We start from the raw sequence: 22,986 nt of genomic DNA, 5'->3' as shown, positions 1-22,986 counted from the left end.
CCACAGAGGTAGGCGGTGTGGTTCCAGTATTGGTTGAGGAAGATGATGTGGAGGAAGACGGTCTACTACTTGCTAAGAAAGGAACAATCTTTCTGAGAGTATTGCGGTGGTTGGATTTGGTGTGGCGGCACATGGAGGTGGTCCCGTAGGAGTAATGTCCAGGTAGTCCGCAACTGAGTGCAAAGCTGCAGTTAGTCCATTTCACTTGTGTAGCTTTAGCCTTTGGTAGACTCCCAACAGTAGCAAAGAACTGCCCCACCCATGATTCTCTCTGGGTGCTAGAGGTAGGCACTTCGTCTACCTCATCTTCTTGGTTCTCTTCATTGTCTTTGGAAATACTGCGCTTTTGTGTTGGGTGGGTCCTCCAGCTGGTGGTGGTGGTGATTCTTGGGGAGGAGGGATGGCAATAGCTGATGCCATTTTTAAGATAAATAGCAGTTTTGCTACTATTCTTCCAAGTATGTGCTTTGTTCTAGATTGATAATGGATAATGAGTAGGAATAGGCGTAGGAGCTGTGCAAGGGGACATTTTGAGCTTGAAAGTTCCTGATCAGTAGAAAATGCAGTTCCAAACTGTCCTCGAAGCAATGACCCGAACGCAAAGTGCGAATGCGTTCATGGACATGTCATCATGCCACACGCGAGTGCATGGTCATGTGGCACTGTCCGGAAGGTCTGCGATGATGTCAGATGTTTGCGGACGTCGACGGGAGCAAAAACAGTGGAAAAAGTATAGAAGTGTTAAAAATTATCCTAGAAGGTGGGAAATGGCAGAGTTTTCAGGTTAAATATTGCAAATTGGACAAAAAATATTGGGTAAGTATAATAGCATGCACTGGTAAAAACCCAAGAAATTCTCTGAAAAAAGCTTTGTTAAAGAGACGTTATGGTTAAGTTACGCCAATAAAAATCTATAAAATTCACTGACAAAACTTTGATAAAAGGGAGGATATGGTTACGTTGCACTAATAAAAACCTATGACATTCAATGAAAATACTTTGTTAAAGGGACATTGTGGTTAGGTTGCACTGATAAATACCCATGAAATTCAATGAAAAAGCTTTGTTAAAGGGACGTTATGGTGATAAGTAAAACCGAAGAACCTCAGAAATTCACGAGTAATGGTAAGCTAAGCAACCATAACTTGCGCCACCAGCGGGCACTTCTAAGACTAACACCCAGGACATCAAAGATGTCATCACAAATGTCTTTAAGCAGGACCAGAAGATTTTCATGAAACTGCTCAGGATATAGCTCTTCAACTTCGACCCTGCATCTGAGGCAGTTTCTTATCTGGGCACTCACTAGCTTTTCTCCTGTTCCCTATATTTCCAGCCCCACTAACAATCTCACAGCTAACATCGTACAGATTTTACACATCACTCACTCCCTATCAGACAGCCCACAAGGCCCAGCTTACATATCACATCCTCTCACACTCTCTTGTCAGAGAGAACCCTGGGAATGCATGTTTCTCAGATTTCTCCACCCTCCACCTCCCTTACAGATTCCCCACCCTCAGGCCTCCCTTATGGATATCCGAATCAGAGTAATTTCTCCCACTCCTCTCAGATCATCCATAATGCTACATAGGTAATCGGTGCTTCTGACCTGCACTCATCAACACAATAGCAGAGGTCCCCATTCATCTCCTCTACAGAGCCATGTGCAGCGAGGCCAACATTATTAGCAGAAAGGCATTTTACAAGCCCTTCCGCCTTACTTTCCCTCTCCTTCCCTATACTCTGCCACCTACCAGTGAAGCCCACACTACTAACTATGGCATGCAGAGTAACTAGAGTTACTCAGGGGCACTTACACAATCGTCCCCCCCGAAGAACTTCACATCAACGAAATAAAGTTGGGGTAACCTGTAAACATAAATGCAAGGATTATTTACTTTTAAAATGGCACAGTTGTAAATTTAAAAGTTATAATATATTGTGTTTGTTGCTGTTATGGATATCGATTGAATGACAATGATAATTGTGTACATTACTCCACCATACCATGCAAAATATACGATTTTATTGACACATTATTAATAGTTATGCACTCTACCTTCTTATAGGTTCAATATCCGATATTACCGGGATGTGCTGGCCATGGTTTATGCCACAGAAGAAATCAATGGAACTCCTGATCTCTTGCCAAACATCTCCCTCGGTTTCCGGATCTTTGATTCCTGCATGGCTGAGAACAGAGCCGTTGAGAGTGTTCTGGAGCTTCTCTCAGGAGAAGCTGGGCTGGTTCCGGGCTATCGGTGCCCATCACACCCACTGTTGGCAGGAATCATTGGGGAAACAATGTCATCATTAACTGTGCCTATGGCCAGGATTATGGGGGTGCTTCACTACCCGCAGGTAAATAAAACTGGCCAAAGATAAAAGAGCATGAAGATTACCTGTATTTATGTTAGAAATATTTTATTTAATACATTCAATAATCTCAATATTACTGCAGATATATACTACCATTGGTGAAATAGACCTAAATTACTGGTGATTACTGCAAGAAGGAATACTACATTTGGCACAGATGAATGGATGAATGTCTTTGGGGGAACTCTTTCAATGGTCCTCGGCTCAATTTACTAGCTGCTATGGGCCCATGACTTTGGGATCCTTCTGTTGGTCAATTTCTGCTTGCCCAGGGCAGGCCTTATTTGGGCAGTGCTTTGGTAGCAGCTAATGGCTCTCCCCAACACCCCCATCATGTGGGTGAATCCCAGGTGGCACTGTACCCCCAGATGTAGGAGACCATGGAGTGGACCCTTCACTCATGGACTGCATATGCTCCCACTCTGTCCACTGCAGCCCACTGGGAAAACAAAGCGCACAGTAAGAGTACATACTGCACACCTAGGTCTATGGTATGCATTCCACATGAAGGCCCAAGGATATAACTTTTGCTTGAATCATAAGTGTTTTTGTTCTATGTTTCTTTTTGTTTACAGGTGGTGTAAATATCATGGATTAAGGGTCGAAAGAATTGTGGTTTGAGGTCTGCCGCCATATGAGACAATGATATTTTGTATTTGTATTTATTTAATTTATTCCGTGCCTTCACCAAAGCACTTTACACAATGAACAACAGCAGTGATATAAACAGTGAGACACGATGACAAAATCAATAACTAGAACTAAATAGAGGAAGGAGAAAGAATGGAAGTGGTTTGAGTAGAGAACGTAAAATATGAAAGCTAGAAGACGCACGGATAGAAAGTGGAAGCACATTCCACGGCTTAGGTGCACGAAGTGAAAAAAGATCAAAATGGAGCAGAAACACAAGGAGGCTGAGGAACAGGAACAAGAAATAGAGCGTGAGAGCAAAGGGAACGAAGAAGTGAGTAGAAAGGAACAAGAGAACAAACATAATGAGGAGCAAGACCATAAAGGGCTTTATAGACAAAGCAAAGAACATGAAAGATAATGTAAAGATCAAAGGAAAGCAATGAAGCAGAATGAAGGGATGGAGTAACAGAAGAACGTAAAGGCAGCTGCAAAAGAAGACACATCGCAGAGTTAAAGACGCAGCGTGAAGGAGTAAGATGAGACTTGGGAAGACCAAGTAGAAGAAGTGAACACTCATTTAAGTAGGAAAAAACACGTGAATAGATCAGAAGTTTAGTAACCTGAAATGAGAGAAAAGGCTGAGCATGCCAAAGATTACAAAGATGAAAATGAGCAGAGCGAGCAGTATTGGTAATGTGCCGAGAGAAAGAAAGAGAGGGATCGAAGGTAACACCAAGATTAAGAGCAGAAGAGGAAAAAAGAAGAATAGACCAGGGGGCGATAAAGAAGAGGGGAAGAAAATAACAGCTGTATTATAGTGATTAAGATGACAATATTGCGAGGTCATCCAAGACTTGATAGCAATCAAACAAAAAGAAACACTGTCATGCAGTGAGGTGAAGAGGAACATGTGCGAAACGTAAAGAAAATGTGTGTATCTTCAGCAGAGGAGTGAGAAGAGAGATTCCATGAGGAAATCAGATCAGGCAGAGGAATCGTATACAAAGAAAAAAGGAGAGGGCTGAGAACATAAGTTTGTGGCGCACCATGAGGAAATAGATAGGATGAAGCAAGCGGAGTAGACGCGGTGAGAGAGATAATCATTACACCATCTGAGCAGAAAGGTCAAGAAGATCAGAATTCAGGCCAGTATGTATTGTGAGTGGTCTAGTGATTGTCTCGAGGGTCTGATGAAACATGAACAATTGTCTCGAACAGAATTAATAATAACCACCTTAAAACAAATGATGGTCTTATTTTTAGCATTCCGTAAGAGACCTCCGAACGGTTATGCACATGTTCAAGAGTACATGTGTCTGAAATCAATGAAGGTACTGTGGAGAAAGTGGGCTGCCTTTAATAACTATCTATGGCATGTCTAGAGTTAAGGTGTACATTCTGCAGAGACACACGGGCATTATTCTGTAATTCAGAGGTCAGTAGACCACAACCTGGTTGCACAAGATGCAAAATATGCATGTGTTCCACATCATCAGTGGTTCAGTCAATATTTTTGTCAGAGGGAATCTTAAAATTCTAAGCCCAAATATATAGACGCAATTCCCTGTTTTTGGAAGTTGGAATGCAAGCACGAGTAGAAGCGCCAGCGGGTTCATGACACTGTAACTGACCTCCTTTTTCTCATCGCAAATGATAAGTTAGTAGAAAGTGCTCCTGCCTGCTGAGGACACTTTACAGACCACACTGTGCCATGCACATCACTCAGCATCACGTCATTCCATGGCCTTCGTTTGGCACCTCTAGAGACACCGCTAGAGACCCTGTAGCCATCTTGGATATTGGCCAGTCTGGAGGCCACATACTCTCCATGGATCCCTATGGATCCGACAAAGGGCGTTTTGTTGACCTTACTCGCAGGCCTGCGGGCGTGGATATTCTACCCGGTTCATAGTGATAATATCGGATACAAAAATGTCGAAAGTCATTTTTTCGAAAAAATAATGTCAAAAAAAAACATTGAATTTCTTTTTCACTACGTTTTTTTATTCGAATTGGGAGGGATCCTCCCCTAACCCCCCTTTTTTTTAACCTTTTTTTTACTCGCGAAACCCCCCAAAAATATATAAATAAAGAATTCGATTTTTTTTTGACATTTTTTTTCTCTAAATTATTGTCTTTCGACATTTTTTTTCCGATATTATGACTGACCAGCATTCTACCCGCCCATTGCCTTCTGTCTCATTCCAGCTTGCCGAGCGCATAGCTCTGTGCTTTGCCACCTGACTCAGCACTTGCTTTGATGTGCCTCTGTTACTCCTCACTGCCTTGTGCTCCGGTGATCATCGCTGCCACGCCTCAGCAGTACCTGTCGTGTGCCTTTCTGCATAGATTTGCACACTGCTGTTTCTGAAGATTCCTTTGTTCTGGAACCCTTTGCTCCTCCTACAACATGGATTTAAATTGAGTAACTATACAAGACCCAGGTGGTCCATAACATCTGTCATTGTGTTAGGGTGAAAGTGTCCAGGCGTGTTCTCACAGCCCATCACGTCTCTGCGGATATACACCTTTCACTGCATAGCAAGAATGGGGGGCAAGCGTGCCTTGATTCCCTTATGAAATGGCACCTGAGTCCCATTGGGAGAGCCAACTCTGTCAAGGTCCTTCTCAACATTCTGTAAATAGTCCTGTACCTCCAGCAACCTGACAGTGATAATTACTCAGATTTAGGATGGCTAAGAGGTGGTGGCAGGCCTCAGGATATTCTGGAGTTTAGGGTTTACATTTCACTATAAAGCCTGATTTCACATTTTCAGTTCATTCTGTCAAACATGTGCTGTTAAGCCACATCCAAGCGGAAGCAGCCTCAAATAGGCCTCTGCTTGTTCCTCCAGAGCTCAGTGATCTTAGAACAGTGCACATTTTTCAATGCCCAGGTGCTACGGCCAGATCTCTTGGGAGACGGTCTGTTGCCTCCACTCGGTCAGGACCGTCATGTCCTAGCCACAATGTACTTGCTACTAATAATGACTGATGATCCCTCACTATGTCTCCTACTCCTTGGCTGGAACTAGTCAGGATGCTTTGGATCCAGCAATAATCTCCTATGTGTCATGGCATGACCACATCAGTGCATGAATTATAATGCTCATGTAAGAACAATGCCGATCCCCACTGTACATTATGTTTTCCTAGTGTGCGGCAGGATATTCAATGGCACTTCTAGGTTGTCTTGCAATGTTTGGGGGGTCACAGGAAATTAGCCTCACAATGTAGTAAAGCAGACTATATTTGGTTGAATTACTCTCTTCTTGTCCTTGTACAAAGGTATCTTCATGGGTTGTTCGGTTATATGTGATTTTACCGATGGACATTACAGAGTGGTACATTTAATTGCGGCCAAAATATCAAAAAACATATATTTTTTATTTTCAATTTCATTTGGTGTGGTGCCCCTTAAGCCCCCTGATTTTCTACACTTATAACACCGCCACAACCTCATCCCGACTAATTTTAACCCCTTACCCCTCTACCCTTTATATATTTATTTAATGTTTTCAGTGTTTTTCTGCATTATGGTCCACTCTGAAATGTACCACTCTGTAATGTTTTCGAGAAATTAACTTGGTACTGGGTTGGTCTACTATTGGCAGCTCTTGGAAATTGTCTAAGCTGCTATCACTTACTTCTCATGTGTTTGCCATTGGGTGGTGGGTAGTTCACTGCAGTTTCGGGGTTGCTAATAGGCACGGTGAGAAGCGTGCACTTGGAAGGGGGTTCCCATGATGCTAAATGTGAATCTCTTGAGGGCAACCTGCGTAGAGCCGGTGCATGTGCCAGTGGTGCAGGTGGCAATGCTTCCGTAGGCGCCCCATGTCCACCTTTAACGTTTCCTGGCAAGCGGGTGGTTGAGGTCTTGTCTCTTGCTTGAAAGCATCTCAGATGAATCCTGCTCCACTTTGACAGACAGTGATTCAGGATTTTCAGACTGCATGAGTCACACTTGTCAGGCCACTCAAATAAATGTGTTGCGCAATCCAGCAATGATTGGAGATGCCATATGTCTTGTTCTTCCAGTTCCAGAAGGGCAATTGCGTTGGTCCAGAAATCACTTTCCTTTCTCCCTGGCTAGCACAGTGGCCACACATTTTGAAGGATGATGTGTCATTGTGACTGGCACTATATAGAAATAATGGATTAATGTGCTTGCAATCTAGTTAACCCTTCGTTGTTCGTGAAGCTGAACAATACATGTTGTCAAGCTGAGGACACTTACATCCTCGGGAGGGGGACTTCTATAGAGTTTTGGACGTGACAGAGGTAGATTGACCACCAGTGACAGGGCCTATCTTAGTCAGGGCAGGATATCCTGCATGCTGTCTAATTTTCAGGTGGTAGATGTCTGGTAAGTTGTGTACCCAGGGGTGTGCACATGTCTTCCTTCACCCTTTGGTGCACAAGAAGCACTTGATGATGGGTGTGACTGATTCTTGTTCCCCAGTAATGGCACTGGCATGATCCGACTGCCCAATCTTACCACATACTTCCTCAGACCACTCTCTGATTAAGCTTCAATCTGCCCCACACGGTGTTGACTGGCGCATCAGCCGTGATGATCTGAATCCCTGCCACTAGCAGATAGAGTATTGCTTTCAAGCTGTTGCAACTGCCCTTTTCGACATGAAAAGGTTCTGCCCTGCCCATTTTCAATTCTTGGGAGGCTTTTAGGGTTTTAAAACTGTGGCTGATGCAGTCTTTCTATAAATAACCAGACACGAGATGGAGAGGCGTGTAAAACCACAGTGGACCAATGATGCCATGTCTCAAGAGGCAGTGCTTCTGCATTGCCCCACACTGACATTGGATGATGTTAAGACCATGTCTGGCAGGGAAGTTACATTCCTTAATAAACCTTTCATGGTGACGACAAAAGAACAGGCGAGGTAGATATTCTGGTAGCAAAGGGAACGTCTGAACAATGTCTAGCTAAAAATGAAAGACATTTTAGAATGCGAGAACTATTAGGGACAAGCTACATGTGTGTGGTTGTGGCAGTAAGGACAACGCTCAACTAAAAACTCTTACAGTTTTACAGAAAAACGTTATTAAGTGTAATCCCCCTCTGCATATGATAACCTTCAAGCCACCTTTCCTTAGAGAGAACACATACATTTTTGACTCCATGAGTTTGGAATTCCTAGAATTCATGCTTCCAAAATGAAGGTTTGGTGAACATGTTGTGTGCATTTCTATGGATGTGTATGTACTGTCAGGTGTATCGACCCACGTTCAAGTTATTATGCTGCAACATTTGGTGCTGTGGGCTTAGAAAATCCAAGATGGCTGAAAAGTCCACATTTGTGCCGGAATCCAGGAAAACCGCTCAGTTTTTGCACACATCAAAATGGTCGCCTGACCCGCCACCCACCAGTCCGAGCGTGATGGGCCAGAAGTGCCATGAGTGAAACGTGGTGCCAAAGGAGAAACAGCAGTGCCTGTTAGCTCAAAGAGCGCTTTGAAATCACCTTTGGTTCTCTGAGTGAAAGCTCAAAATGCCTATTTCAAACATTGCAAGATATTCAAAAATCTTACTGAACACCAGCAGACGTCTGGTAGAATGAAGTCTTGTGTGCATACAAAATTTGGAAAGATAAAGAGCCTAAAATAATGTTCATAACAAAACTGGCTGAGCTGTGGATGTCAGCAGCTTAAGTGAAATGGGATTTAAAGCCACTGAAATCGAAATGTTTAAAATAAATGAGTGACCTACTTTTCAGTGTCACATAGGTTGCAACTGCTTAAATGTCATGGTTTTGAACTTAGAATCAGTGTTCTAGCTGCATGTGTCAAAATTGTAAGTTTGATTTGAATGAAGAAAAATGGGACCAAAGTGACCTTTGCCTGAAGCCTGGCTTAAAGGGACTGAATTCTGCCCGGCAACTACCCCCGACAGGAGTTGAAACTTGCCCAGAAACTGTATTCACAGGCCTGGCATGCCTTTTGCTGCACCACCAAAAGGAGATCACACCTCTCTGTTTGAATCAGGGGAGGGGTACCTGGGACTGCAGGGAAACAGAACAGTGAACTTCCCTTTGCTCCAAGCAATTGCTAAATCAGGGGGTCGTAAATGGCTTCTTCTTAGAAGGAAATGGGAGGGGCACTGCCTCTGTGAGCCAGCTGAGCTTGGAGGAAGTGGACGAACTAGAAATTCCCCCATGTGCTTTGGGACCTAAACACGCCCATCTGGGCCAGAGCATAATTTTAGAAAGATGGTTAATTCATAGTACAAAATTGTCAAAATTATATGAATAATATCATTATTCCTGTGATCTTTCTATGCACATTTTAAGAGGTGTTAGGACTCTGTGGTATGTTCTGGGGGGTAGTAGCGGAAAATAGGGTATTACTCCAAATGTCTGTATGTTAAAAATCTGACACTTCATCATCTGATGCCCATATTCCCTGTGCACATTTGTGTAAATTCTGGAAAAGTTTAGAGACTGTGTTCTGGATAAAAAGGGCAGAATTCTGTCAGAAGTGAACACAACATCTTACAAAGACAGGGATCGGATGGTTTGGCGCTACAGAAAATATGTTAACTGGACATATAATATTAGAAAAATTGTACATAGATAAATATGCATTGGAATCAAAAATAGGGGAGGGTTCTTTCTGTATGCCATAAAAATGATGCCTGATGACACACGATGACTCACAATTCAGTTCCCCAGTCAGGCGACAGAGAATCCTCTAGCCTATCAGGATCCTCAGAGGGTTGGGCATAGAAAGTCAGCCTTCTTACCCATTTTCAAAAGACACAAAAAGAGCCACTGAGACCCAGGCAGACACATTCACTTTCCACTTTCTTGCGAAGCACTTTGACGGACGACTTCCAAATTCAGGCAATATCCAGAGGCCAGAACTTAGAAAACCAGACTCCAGACTCCAGAACTTAGAAGCACAAGGCCTACTGCAAGCTAAAAGTATTCTCAGCTGGCCTTACAATCTTGCAAACTGATTTTACCCCAGACTTCCAAGGGGCACATCAGAATAAAACAGCTGGGCTGTGCTGTTCGCTTCTGGCTAGAACTATTGCCGGAACCAGAGCCCCAGACCAGACTGCGTTGCCAGTACCAGACCCAGAAAGCAGAGCTGTATCCCAACCGCAGGCCAGACCCAGACCAGACCGCTGTGCAGTGCCAAGAACTTTTGCCAGAACCAGAGATCCAGACCAGCAGAGCAGAGCTGACCCAGATAGCTGTGACTAAAGAACCACCCGCCAGATATCCAGTCTAAACCTGTTGACCAGATCTTGACGGCCTATTTCAAATTTATAGTGTGAGCATCCAGCCAGAACTGTGCAAACCAATCTCTTAGTTTAAAATAATCTAATTCAAACCATTTTTAACCTGTCCCGAACTGCATCATAGAATTGTGTGTCCATCCTGTTGAAACCTTCCAAAGCGCATCTGTCATTCTGAACTTTAAATTTACTTTTGAAAATCTACCTCCATTAAATCGTCCGTATCTTTTGAACCAGACGTGCTAGGAACGAGATTTAACTTTCATTTTAAAGCTATGATCCTCAGCTTTCCATCAGGCCCCAAACCGACTTACAGTTATTCCGTAATCGCGCTTTACTCACTTGGAAAAAGTGCCGCGAATTGCAATTTGACTCAATTTCTCCACCTGTCAAAAATCGCTGTCTTTTGCTTGCAAATGCTGAAATTCGTTTTCAATCTGATAATCATTCCTGATTAATTGCTAGTGTTGACCTGAACTAGTGCAAAGTAGCTGTCACCTACCCTGAATCTCATTTAAAAGTATTTTTGCCTGTGTTTTAAAATCATCCCTGTTGCTCTACGCTTGCTAGGGGGGAACTGAATTGGTATTGCATTTGATTGTATTCCTGAAAATTGTGTGGTCCCCTTCCATCTCCTTATATTGCATAGGGGGGGAGTGAATTGTCAAAAGAAAAAGTGATCATATTATCTCTTGTTGAAACCATATCAGTTTATTTCTGTGCTGCATTCTTTCCATCATTGCTTTTCCTTGAAACCATAAAATTATTCTCTGCTACCTTATCCTTTCTATACTAACTCCTCACTGATTTAAAAGAGTGTGCAATTGTAACATTACCCATTGTTGATCAACATTATATTCATAAGTGTGCTATCAAATATTAAAGTATTCATAAAAGTGTGATATATATATATATATTGTTTAATTTTTCAAATACATCTTTTAATTTGCAAAACAAACCCACTTCTTGGCTCAATGAGGTCAGGGGGATTCAAAGAGAGGGGCGTTATACCATCCCAGACTAGGCATTGACTTAGTTGGAGTGCTGAATTGAAGTCACTTAACAGTACTCAGGAACTTGTGCCTGCATCTCCACCACAACAAGAGGACGGTTCCCTATCCTGCATTAATCCTGCGGAAGGGAACTCTGTTGTTCAATTTACCCTAGAGCTGCTGATGGCTGCTCTTCACCAGATCCTGGGAATTATGGTGGTTTCCAGTGTCCAGATAAAGCCTTCGGTTTATGGGGATTATGCCATGGTTTTCATGACGTACATTGAACAGATACAACTCTTACAGGGGCCACATCAAGGGGGGACACTTGAAATGTTCACATAATGCAGTGTTCTGCATGGAGTGTGGGCATTGCACAGATATTGCAAGTGAATGTTGCAAGGTGATGGGGAGAGTTAGGCTTGAAAGGGTTTTAAGAGTTGGTCACTTTTGAGGTTATTGCTCTGCGAAAAGGTTGGCTCTGTTGAGATGAAGGTCCTCCATGAACTAATGGAGATTGTCAATGCAAAGACCCTACCACTGATGGGAAAGGGGGTGATGCTGATTAAAAAGATGTAGAATGTTTTCCTGTGGGCCCGGGTTGGAAGTTCTTCAGATACGTGTGTAGAATGGGGCATTTAGATCCCACTTCTTCAAAACCACTACAGAGAATTTTATTGCATGTAGCAACCTATTTAGTTAAGCCAGCTACATTGGGTGGTCCTGATTTGCTCCCCTAGAAAAGGAATGGATAACGTGTTATGGGTTAGAATAACTTGTATCGCGTGGCATCAACTAGAGCGGACAATAGTGACCTGAATTAAACATTGGCAGGTTTGTATCTAATGATGAACTCCAATCACTGGCGCTCTACTAATCTTCATCAAGTACAAGTCCGCCATTACGTTTGTAAAGCGGTAACTTCATTGCAAACTGCTCATTGTGGCGGGAATACTGGAAGTAGCATATTTGTGGGTTAGTAATTCTAGCTTTATGTTTAAATCCTTACAATTGCATTACATGCTGCCAGGTGGAGAGCAACATGGATTCATACTGTTGGGTAATATGATGGAATCTGAATGGTCCCACCACACCAGGAATCGACACAGGGAATCTCTGGAGTGCCCCATTATGGAAGCTTTCCCACGACGTGGTTTACGCCTTGCGGCATGGAGTTTCTCCTGTCTTTAATACAGGGTTTCATGTGTAGGTGTGCATGTGGCTCGGATCTGAATTTTTGCATCTTTGAGTAAACGTAGGGATGCTTCTGTGGCAGCACGGACGGCATTTGCAAGTAGCAGGGGGACTAAGTGCAACCCCTGGCAGTGTCCTTGATACCACATTGCAGTGATTCTGCAACCACTTGACTACTGGCTTTCATACTTAGATATGAAAGAGTGATATATTGCGCAGTTAAAAAATATTGTTGGCCTGAAATAAATCAGCTTGGTTTCGGGTAGGGGTGTACCGAACTTCGGCTTTGAGTAGGTATTCGGTTGAATACCGGCTGAAAAAAAGCTATTCAGCTCCGGCCGAATAGTTTCTTGCTATTCGGCTCTTGCCGAATACTTTGTCATTCTCATTTGAATACAATCCAACAAGAACTCAGAAAAGCAAAAACAGACTTCAGTTTGCCAGACACTTAGTCACAAGACAAGACAAATTGCTATTACACAGATGTAAAATATCCTATATTGTAATCTGCACTTTAGGGCATGTTCTGTTACAGATTTTTAGACATAAAAGGTTCTCACCTTTTATAATTAGCCAGCAACAATACAGGAACATCTTTTCTTTTGGCGTTTGTTTATATTCAATGTGCACTTTCTTCAGTTGGAAAAGACAAACTGAAATAAATGTGCATATTTCACTTTAGGATACATTCAGTTCCTGTCATGTCACTTCCCATTGCGCAGGTCATGATCCCCTCTTTTCTTTTTTAAGGACTTGCGTACTGAGTTTAACATTATCTGATATCTTATCAGGAATGATAAGGTGCATATGTTTGTGTATTGGCGAGAAGGAGTGACGAGGATAAGTGAAAAGTGAGAGGCCTTTGTTCCTATGGGCTGTGCCCATGGAGAAACATTAAGAATTCACAATAGGCAGTGGAGACTAGCAAGGCTCTGTTATGTCAGGAAGAGTGATATGCCCCCCCACAGGCCTCTCAGAGGAATTTATGTTGGGTAATCTCCCCAGTCCCAAAGTGGGCCATTGTGTGACAGCGTGTAAAGATAGGTGTGAGGACTCTGTATGAGATAGTATGAAAGCTATGCTATGTTGGTTGAATTTGTAGGATGTAAAGTTGGGAGAGCCAGAGAATTCCTGGGAAGGGCCAAGTCAGACCCGAGCCTTAGAGTCCGGCTTGGCTCCAAGTGGCAAACATGGACTGAACCCGCAAAATGATCATGTAAGTCTTGGAACCAAAGACACCATTGCTGACACTGCCAGTATAACGTGCAAGCCCCCATTACTGGCATCCTGCCTCCCCAACCCCCCACACACTTCCTACTTGGAGCCTGCCACCCCCCTAACACAAACACCTTAGATGGCATTCCACCACCCACGGCATTCATTTTGCTGCTGCATATCATGCTTGTATTAAGGGTAGAGTAAGTAACTCTAGTACTCTCTCACCTATTACAGTCTTCACAAAGAACCACATTTTAGTCTTGCAATTCGAGACAGCATGTTCTTAAATAAGGGGTCCACTTACCTCCAGCAATGGCCAATAAAGTCATAAAGTTGCCCTAGCACCCCCATGTTTAAATTGTTCAAAAAGGAAAGGGTTTGTCCGATCAATGCCATCTGTCTTGCTCACATTTTATATGGCTATGCAAATAACAAGGTCCATGAAAGTGGAGATTGGATTAAGAACTGAGCATCATTTTCTGCTACTCTTTTTCTATCCACTGTTAGATAGGCGGCACGCCAGTGCTGTCTAGCGATAGTACCCCTCAGAGGTAGGGACAGTTAGAACCTCCCTGTCCCCCTTTTGCTATCCACTGCTCTGTTGCACTATTGACAGACCCAAACAAATATTTGTGTTGTTATTTGCGGTGCAGATCACATAAGCAGCCATTCATAACATTCTACAGCACAACAGTTGAGCATTGTCCTCGTTTCTCCTTTGAGACATGTAGTCCCATCTACGAACATTATACATGCTTGTCAGTGCTCTAATGCTGGGGTTTGCCTTCCCACCCCTTTCCTTTTTGTGTGTTACCAGTCAAAGCTTGGTCATAACCCGTTCATTGATTTCAAGCAATTCAATAAAAAGGTGTGTTTTTTTCATTCCACCACCAACCCCAACAACACATATCCCCTACCTGGAATTCTTCTTGCCCATCCCTACTAAACATAAATCTCTGCATGGCCTCCCACCTCCCCAGACCATGCGGTGAGATAACAACACGCACCTATTCTGAGCAATCAGACAATGAAGCCACCCAGAGCCAGAAAAGGATTCTGCTTTAACGAGGAATACAAAAAGAATCTATCAAGTAGTAGAGATTAAATTGCCTTTTTGTTCTGCAAAACATAGGACTATTCCTCTGAAATGTTTCCTTTAAAGCGTCTTTAATTTGGTTTGGGCTAGTGGCAGTGGGTTCAACTCTGACATAAAGCAATTCTCCAACGAGAATGTGAATTTAGGGGGATTTCTGTCTAGTTAATATATGAAAGGGGTTTGGATACGTGCTTTTGCTCTCCTAAATGGTAAGCCCCTTCACATGCTTGTTACTCAAAATTAGCATTTTGCTCTTTTGAGAAACATGTTAACAGCTGGTCTCGGGACTGCAAAGATGACAAAGGAACAGAACAGGGTGAGTCACAACACCTTTCCATCAGCACGAGTGATTGCAGACCATTGTTTACTCAGAAATGGGTGCAGGTCATAATTACTGTTTAATCCCTTCTAGCAGCATTTGAATACAGGGGAAGGAGAGATACCGGCAGTGCTCAGGAGAAGGGGCCAGGTCAGACTAGCCTTGGGAGCCTTCAGCTGAACACAACTGGAAGAGGGGCTGGAGACAGGACGATCTTGCAAAGCTCACTCTCAAAGTCACCAGAGGGCTGCAGTTCAATATATGGGGCAGATTTCCATTTATGTTTGCACACCTGTCTATGTTGTACATATATTGCTTTGTAGTAAAAATGAAATTACCCTTTGAAGAATGAAAGGCTGAATCGAGTGAGACCTGCAAGCCACTCAGATTAATTCAGGGTTGCCACTGCTTTAAGACACCAAACTATCCAAGCAGCTTTCTTTATTGCCCAAAGAAATCAAAATAAACCAAAAACAGCACCACACAGGCAAAGAGACGAAATTGACAAAAGCAACAGCAAATTTGGTGGAACAATGCAGAAAATGTATTGGTTAGAATAGATCTATATTTCGATCAAGTATGAAGTAAATGTTGAAGTATATTTTAGTGCTGCTATAATTTGTTTAATTGTTTTGGTGGTCACCAGAGTTACATAAAGCAACTTCCTTTATGTATGATCCAGAATTTGATGTGCAAAATCATTTGCAATAAATGAACGGGTGCTTACCCATTCACCAAACACCAACAGCCTCTCTGGGAGAGTCCTCTCCGTTGTTTGGCCTATGAGGTGGTGGATTGAATAGTTGTGAGATGGAGTTCATACATTTCAGATTCCCTCTTGACTTGTGTCCTGCAAGAGCTGACATGAACCACTTTATACATTTCTATGTGAGCTGCAAATAAGGTTCGAAACTCGACCGCTACAACTTTGCACCTTGATGGAGAATGCAAAGCGCCTGATTCACATAGGCAGTTGCAAATTGCAATATGCATTTTGTTCATTGCAACCTAGTCCTTTTGCATTTGTGAAGCCTCCTTCTTTGACTGCCACTGGTTTAGAATATGCAACAACCTTCTGTACATTTGGTCCCTTCATTTTGGTTAAATCTTTTTTTCTAGCTTTTATACAATGAAGAGAAATATAAGTATAGAATGCATTTAAAATGGTGCTTTGTTTTTTTAATAAGTGTGTTTTTTCAAGTTTGGAACTTGATTTATTAAATATAGCAACTATTCAGCTTAATATTTGGCCGAATAGTTGACAAATTATTCGGTATTCGGCCAAAGACTAAATATATTTTCGGCGCAGCCCTATTTTCGGCTCTCCAAAGGCTTCCGTCCACACTGGGGAAGAACATTAGAACAGGGCAGAAATGGAAGGCGTAATATGTTTTGGTCTTGCTTTACCATTCCTCATCATGGTTATCTCTTCCAAGGTGCAGAGTGGGCATGAAGCTGAGTTTCCAACTCCACCATTCTTTCCTCCTCTAGCTTGGGGGCCAGGGGGAGGGATAAGGGACGCCGCATTTCTCTCCAGCATGAGATTTCCATGCAGGTGTAAAACAGAGGGCTTCTGTGGATACTGCCTTGCTTTAGCACCTGCAAAATGAAGTATAAAAGTAATAAGTAATGGAGATTCCACCTTCATGTCCTCTTTACTTTTGCCCGCCGCCGTTCCGGTCCTCTGCCTGCAGTCAGCACATGTGTTAAAATGACCATCTACGTGTGTTCAATCCAATTCAGCGTTCCCAGCGTTCCCAGAACATCACTGCTTGTACAATGGGGGCCAATGCACAAGCACTGACCTATGTACTTGGCAATAACCACAGAACTTGTGCTTGTGGGGCTATAGCTTGTGGGGCTATAGCTTCCTTATGATGACTACACATGGCGTAGGATTAACCTGACATAACATGGGTGGATGTATGAGGTTGCATTTAGCATTTAGTAGCAGTGCCTGCCATGCCTGGCAGTATTCAGCATGTTATGGTTACATCTGCTTTGTGAGGCGTCAGCTGATATTAGATGCCAGTGACTGACCTTAGGAGGCAGTCCTGGCAAGGGAAAGCAGTGCTCCCAGAGTAGGATGGCTCTGTGGGGTGCGCCCATGGCAGGTTATGCCTGCACCACTAAAGCAATATTTGTTATTTAGGAAACATATACTAATTGCACTTTGTCTTTTTAACTCTTGCAATGTCACTTTCTGTGCAGTCACCAGGGGAAATGACATATGACAGCACTTCTTTTGATGTTGCCAAGTTCAAACTTCAGGTGCTGTCGCTTCGTGTGATAACAGTGGGTATGTGATGTCTCTTTCTCCAACCCTACAATTTTGGTGAATCTGTGTTCCTGTGTTCCAGTATGGAGAGGAGTAAGTGTTACTTATGAGTGTTTTGTTGTGCCAATATTCCCCCCCACCACGTTGTTTCATCTTTCAATACATTCATCTAATAGTTGCTGAACCTGTGCTGGAGGGTGATTCCCTTGTGTCAACACATGTTTTTGCAGCCACAGAAATGACTTATTAGAAGAAACGGTGGGAATTTCCTTTGAATTAGGCTGCAGACATCTTTAATAATCCCTCCCATGCTATGCACTTGCCTACACATGCAAGTGCTGTATATATCCTCCCATGCTTTGCACTCGCCTACACATGCAAGTGCGGTATATATCCTCCCATGCTTTGCACTCGCCTACACATGCAAGTGCGGTATATATCCTCCCATGCTTTGCACTCGCCTACACATGCAAGTGCGGTATATATCCTCCCATGCTTTGCACTCGCCTACACATGCAAGTGCTGTATATATCCTCCCATGCTATGCACTTGCCTACACATGCAAGTGCTGTATATATCCTCCCATGCTTTGCACTCGCCTACACATGCAAGTGCGGTATATATCCTCCCATGCTTTGCACTCGCCTACACATGCAAGTGCTGTATATATCCTCCCATGCTATGCACTCGCCTACACATGCAAGTGCTGTATATATCCTCCCATGCTTTGCACTCGCCTACACATGCAAGTGCGGTATATATCCTCCCATGCTTTGCACTCGCCTACACATGCAAGTGCGGTATATATCCTCCCATGCTTTGCACTCGCCTACACATGCAAGTGCGGTATATATCCTCCCATGCTTTGCACTCGCCTACACATGCAAGTGCGGTATATATCCTCCCATGCTTTGCACTCGCCTACACATGCAAGTGCTGTATATATCCTCCCATGCTATGCACTCGCCTACACATGCAAGTGCTGTATATATCCTCCCATGCTTTGCACTCGCCTACACATGCAAGTGCGCTATATATCCTCCCATGCTTTGCACTCGCCTACACATGCAAGTGCTGTATATATCCTCCCATGCTTTGCACTCGCCTACACATGCAAGTGCGGTATATATCCTCCCATGCTTTGCACTCGCCTACACATGCAAGTGCGGTATATATCCTCCCATGCTATGCACTCGCCTACACATGCAAGTGCGGTATATATCCACCCATGCTTTGCACTCGCCTACACATGCAAGTGCTGTATATATCCTCCCATGCTTTGCACTCGCCTACACATGCAAGTGCTGTATATATCCTCCCATGCTTTGCACTCGCCTACACATGCAAGTGCGGTATATATCCTCCCATGCTTTGCACTCGCCTACACATGCAAGTGCGGTATATATCCTCCCATGCTTTGCACTCGCCTACACATGCAAGTGCTGTATATATCCTCCCATGCTATGCACTCGCCTACACATGCAAGTGCTGTATATATCCTCCCATGCTTTGCACTCGCCTACACATGCAAGTGCGCTATATATCCTCCCATGCTTTGCACTCGCCTACACATGCAAGTGCTGTATATATCCTCCCATGCTTTGTTAGGCACAGTCGGAATGAGGATTATTAGGCAGAGTGTGTGGGTAGGGCTAGAGAAGGCAGGGGTAGAGTGAGTGGGTGGGTTAGAGAGAGTGGAGTTGGGTTTGGGGGTCGATGGGTGATGGTAGTTGCTTGGGAGCAAAAAACAAAGCAGCCTTCAAATGTAGCCAAAATAGCCAAACCATAACCCAAACATCACCCAGAAAAGAGATGTGTGAGGGTGGGTGGTGGTAGCAACAGTGGGAAGGGTGTAGAATGTCAGATTCAACTGGAAAAAATACCCCAAATAACAGCAGAAATACCCTAAAATTGCCCAACATGAAATCCTTTCGCAGCTGGAAAATGGAAAGCCCACCACCCGACTTGTGTCTTACAAAGCTGTTGATTGGATCAAATATTGTTAGGGAACTTCACATTAGGTAGAACGGCAGAGGAGTTTGGAAAAAGAGATTTTAGTGATTCGGCTGTTTCATACCATGGCACTGCCGTTGCCATGCCAACCAGTTTTTCTCAATTCAGAATCCCCATTCCTTGTCTCTCTTTCTGTGATAATGGTTTCTGCAATTTTATAGCACAAGCTCCACAAAAATGTGCCACAACCAAGGAGCCTTGAGAAACCTTGTATAATGGTATGAAGTCTTGCAGATGCAGTTGTCAAACCTAACCAAGGAAAATATACTGTGCAAGACTATGCAGATCTATGTGAAACAAACACCCTTACTGTGCATAGTAGAGTTCAACCTGTTCACGAGAAATCAACTAAGACAGAGCAAGATAATTCCCAACTAGCTAAAGGAAAATGCTTCCAAAAAATGACAATACATACTTGTGTGACCAACATGTTCAAATTACACGATCTGATTGTATTGGAACTCAAAAAGTCATGTTTCTTAATTGATATAATCGAACCACTTTTTCACACATAATTTTCTGTTATATTCTGTTTAATTTTGATTCATGCTTTCTGATGTTTTCTCTCACAGATCAGTCATTCCGCTATGCTTCCTTCACTGAGTGACAAGCAGCAGTTCCCTTCCTTCCTCCGCACTTTGCCTGGGTACACATTCCAGAATACTGCCCTTGCAAGATTGTTGATGCACTTGAATTGGACGTGGGTTGGAATGATCATATCTAATGATGAGGTGGGTCTGCAGGGCGGGCAGGGTATACAGAAAGGAATTGAAGACAATGGTGGCTGTGTGGCTTTCATGGAGAAGATTAGCCTTCGATTCTCCAAGGAGAAGGTCCTCCAAATTGCTGAAATGATACGAAGACATTCTGTAAAAGTGATACTTGTTCACAGCATTGAGGTGCACGTCAAGGTGTTACTTCAAACTCTATACGAACTGAATGTAACCAGCAAAGTACTGATCTTCACAGCAATATTTATTATAACGCCAGGGCTACTGGACAATAAGGCTTGGAAGATAATGAATGGATCTTTGGGAATTGCCCCCTTCACAGATCAAATGCTGGGTTTTGAAGAGTTCTTATCCGACTTGCATCCTTTTAAATACCCTGACGACATATTCATTAATCTGTTTATGGAAAAAGCTTTCCCATGTAAAATTTCAGAGACCAAGGAGAATCATAGTATGGCCACAGAAGATCTGGGAAAGATGCCAGGTTCTTGCCTCGGGGATGTGGCATTGAAGCGGATCAGATCTGTATTTGAGTTGAATGATCTTAGCTACACATATCATAGTTACACAGCAGTTTACGCGATCGCACATGCCTTGCATGATCTGATAGCATGCAAGTCAGGCCAAGGACCGTTCCTCTATCGATCATGTGCTAACGTCAGGGATATCCGGTCTTGGCAGGTAACAGATTAAGAGATCTTGAATCATTGCTAACAAATGGAATGGGTGCAAAAAGCATTGCTATCAAAAACAAGCTCAATTAAATAAAAAATATGTAAAAGCAATCATACTCTCAACACATCATATTAGACTCCAAAACAATTTAAAATTAACATTTTCTTTCTGAATAAGGAGCGTGAAAGAGATCCATATGTATGATATGCGTTCGGATATTAAAGGCATTCATGAACATGTAAGTGAAAGTGCGGACCTGTAGGGACAGCTTTGCTACAGAATCAGCTATAGAATGCAGTTCAGAGTAAACCAAGAGAGTGCTGTTACATTGGTCAAAACACCCAGTTGAAAGTAACTTGTTCCAATATTTATTTTGTGTTCAAAATCATTTTTATTATCAAATACAATAAATATACAACATGCCAGGCACATTGATAAGGAACCGCTAAATCATTTAATTACGTGCCAGGCAATTATGCAAGTCTATGCAAAAAGAATGAGCACACTCGGCCTTGGCACTTAAGGGGTTACAAGTAACTAGTACATGGGGTCCCCTTTGCTAATCAAGTACATTTTGATGGGTGGGAATGCCCCCTTTGCATCTTTAGTCCTGCCCCCTTTTGCTATGATATTGATATCAATTTTAATATAAAAAATGTTTGATATCAAAAAGACATCAAAAAGATATCAAATCGATATCAAATGTATATTTTTATAGGAAGTGTGTTTGTGTATTTTGATATTTTTGATTTAAAAATGTTTTTTTATATCAGTTTGATGTAAAGTTTATATTAAAATTACTTTAATATGGGAGAGTGCGTGTGCGCTGTTGCTTGGTCGAGGGCAAAGTGAGTTGTGAGGATTTAGCCGGCGAGTGTGAGGTGGTGGTGATGTGTCGATGACACAGGAGTAGGTTGGGGCCTTGATGGTATGACGTTATCATTTTATATAAAGCTGGCAGGGATTTTGATAAGCCTTTGAATAATTTTAACTTTATATTATTTCTACTTATAAAAAAAGAAAAAAGAAATTGATTTCAAAAAATTGTTTTGATATCAAAAATGTTTGATACCAAAACTACATCGGAATATTTTTATAGCGAAATTAAACAAATGTCATATCAAAATTTTTGATATCAAAATATCAGATATTTTTATATAAAAATGAAATCATACTTGATATTAAAAAAATTGACATCAAAATTATATCAGATTTTTTTATATCAAAATTGAAATAAATGTATATCAAAATGGTTTGATATCAAAAGTAAAAAAATTATATGAACATGTTTTGATATCAAAATTATATCTTCCTTTTTCTAAATCAAAATTAAATGTTTTCATCAACGTTTGTTTAAAAATGTTGATATAAAAATGTTTTGATATCAAAATTATATTGGATTCATAGAAAGGGCTGACATCAACACATTTTGATATACACATTTTTAAATGGGGAGTTGCCAGTGAATGCCCGGGCATGCTCTGACACGAAAGCATTGAGAACATATCATACCAAAAGCTTTGCTATGTTTTAAACAAACAAAAACTGCTGGGTTACACAGCCTGTGAATATATAGTTTGCAAGCATTATTTTTGATAGAATGAGAATAAGGGTTTGTAATGAAAAATGAAGATCTAAATCCAAGGCTACAAAAACAATACACACAGACCCAGGCAAGCAAAATGCTGGCATACTGGATTCTGACATTCTGCCTGGTGTGCAAAACTCAGAGTTCACAGCAACACTGCTGCAGCTGGCCTTTATCTATGAAGATGCCTCAGCAGGGCAGAGAATTCACAGATGACGACACACACGAGGCCCATCGCTCTGGCTCATTTATTTTGGTTCTCTGTATATTAGAAATTATATGAAACCACGTCCCTATAATGAAACCGTGAGGCTAGTGTAATCACGTGCGACCATTTACTTGGTGTGACTAAACTGTATTTGCATTGCCCATTTCATTGTAAAGGAAGCGTAGCCCCAAGGCGCATGTAATCTCCAACCAGAATGTGGCTGCTGTGTCTAAAGTGCATCTGAATGACCCCATTGTATTGTAAACTCCCCGGGACTAGAGGTTTTGAAAGGCCCGCAGCAGTCTGCTCGTTTAAAAGGCCAGATTGCGGAGTGCTAAGGGGGTGTTCGATTTTTTTAAACCCAGACTCTGAACCCCTGCCAGAACAGCGCAGTG

General features: G+C 42.4%; 1 protein-coding gene across 1 annotated transcript in view; it reads left to right on the top strand.

The window, feature by feature from the left end:
- LOC138528211 (extracellular calcium-sensing receptor-like) overlaps positions 1 to 22,986 on the top strand; it is a 131,929-nt gene that overhangs the window by 13,657 nt on the left and 95,286 nt on the right. Inside the window, exons 2-4 of the mRNA XM_069639666.1 lie at positions 2,073 to 2,364; positions 13,568 to 13,681; positions 19,962 to 20,801. Coding sequence (XP_069495767.1) covers positions 2,073 to 2,364; positions 13,568 to 13,681; positions 19,962 to 20,801 — 1,246 coding nt within the window. The remainder of the gene's footprint in view (positions 1 to 2,072; positions 2,365 to 13,567; positions 13,682 to 19,961; positions 20,802 to 22,986) is intronic.

Source organism: Ambystoma mexicanum, chromosome 7q, assembly GCF_040938575.1.
Source record: "Ambystoma mexicanum isolate Mex_15411 chromosome 7q, UKY_AmexF1_1, whole genome shotgun sequence".
NCBI lineage: Eukaryota > Metazoa > Chordata > Amphibia > Caudata > Ambystomatidae > Ambystoma > Ambystoma mexicanum.
The sequence above is the reverse complement of the archived record's forward strand: the minus strand, read 5'-3'. Positions and strand labels throughout refer to the sequence as shown.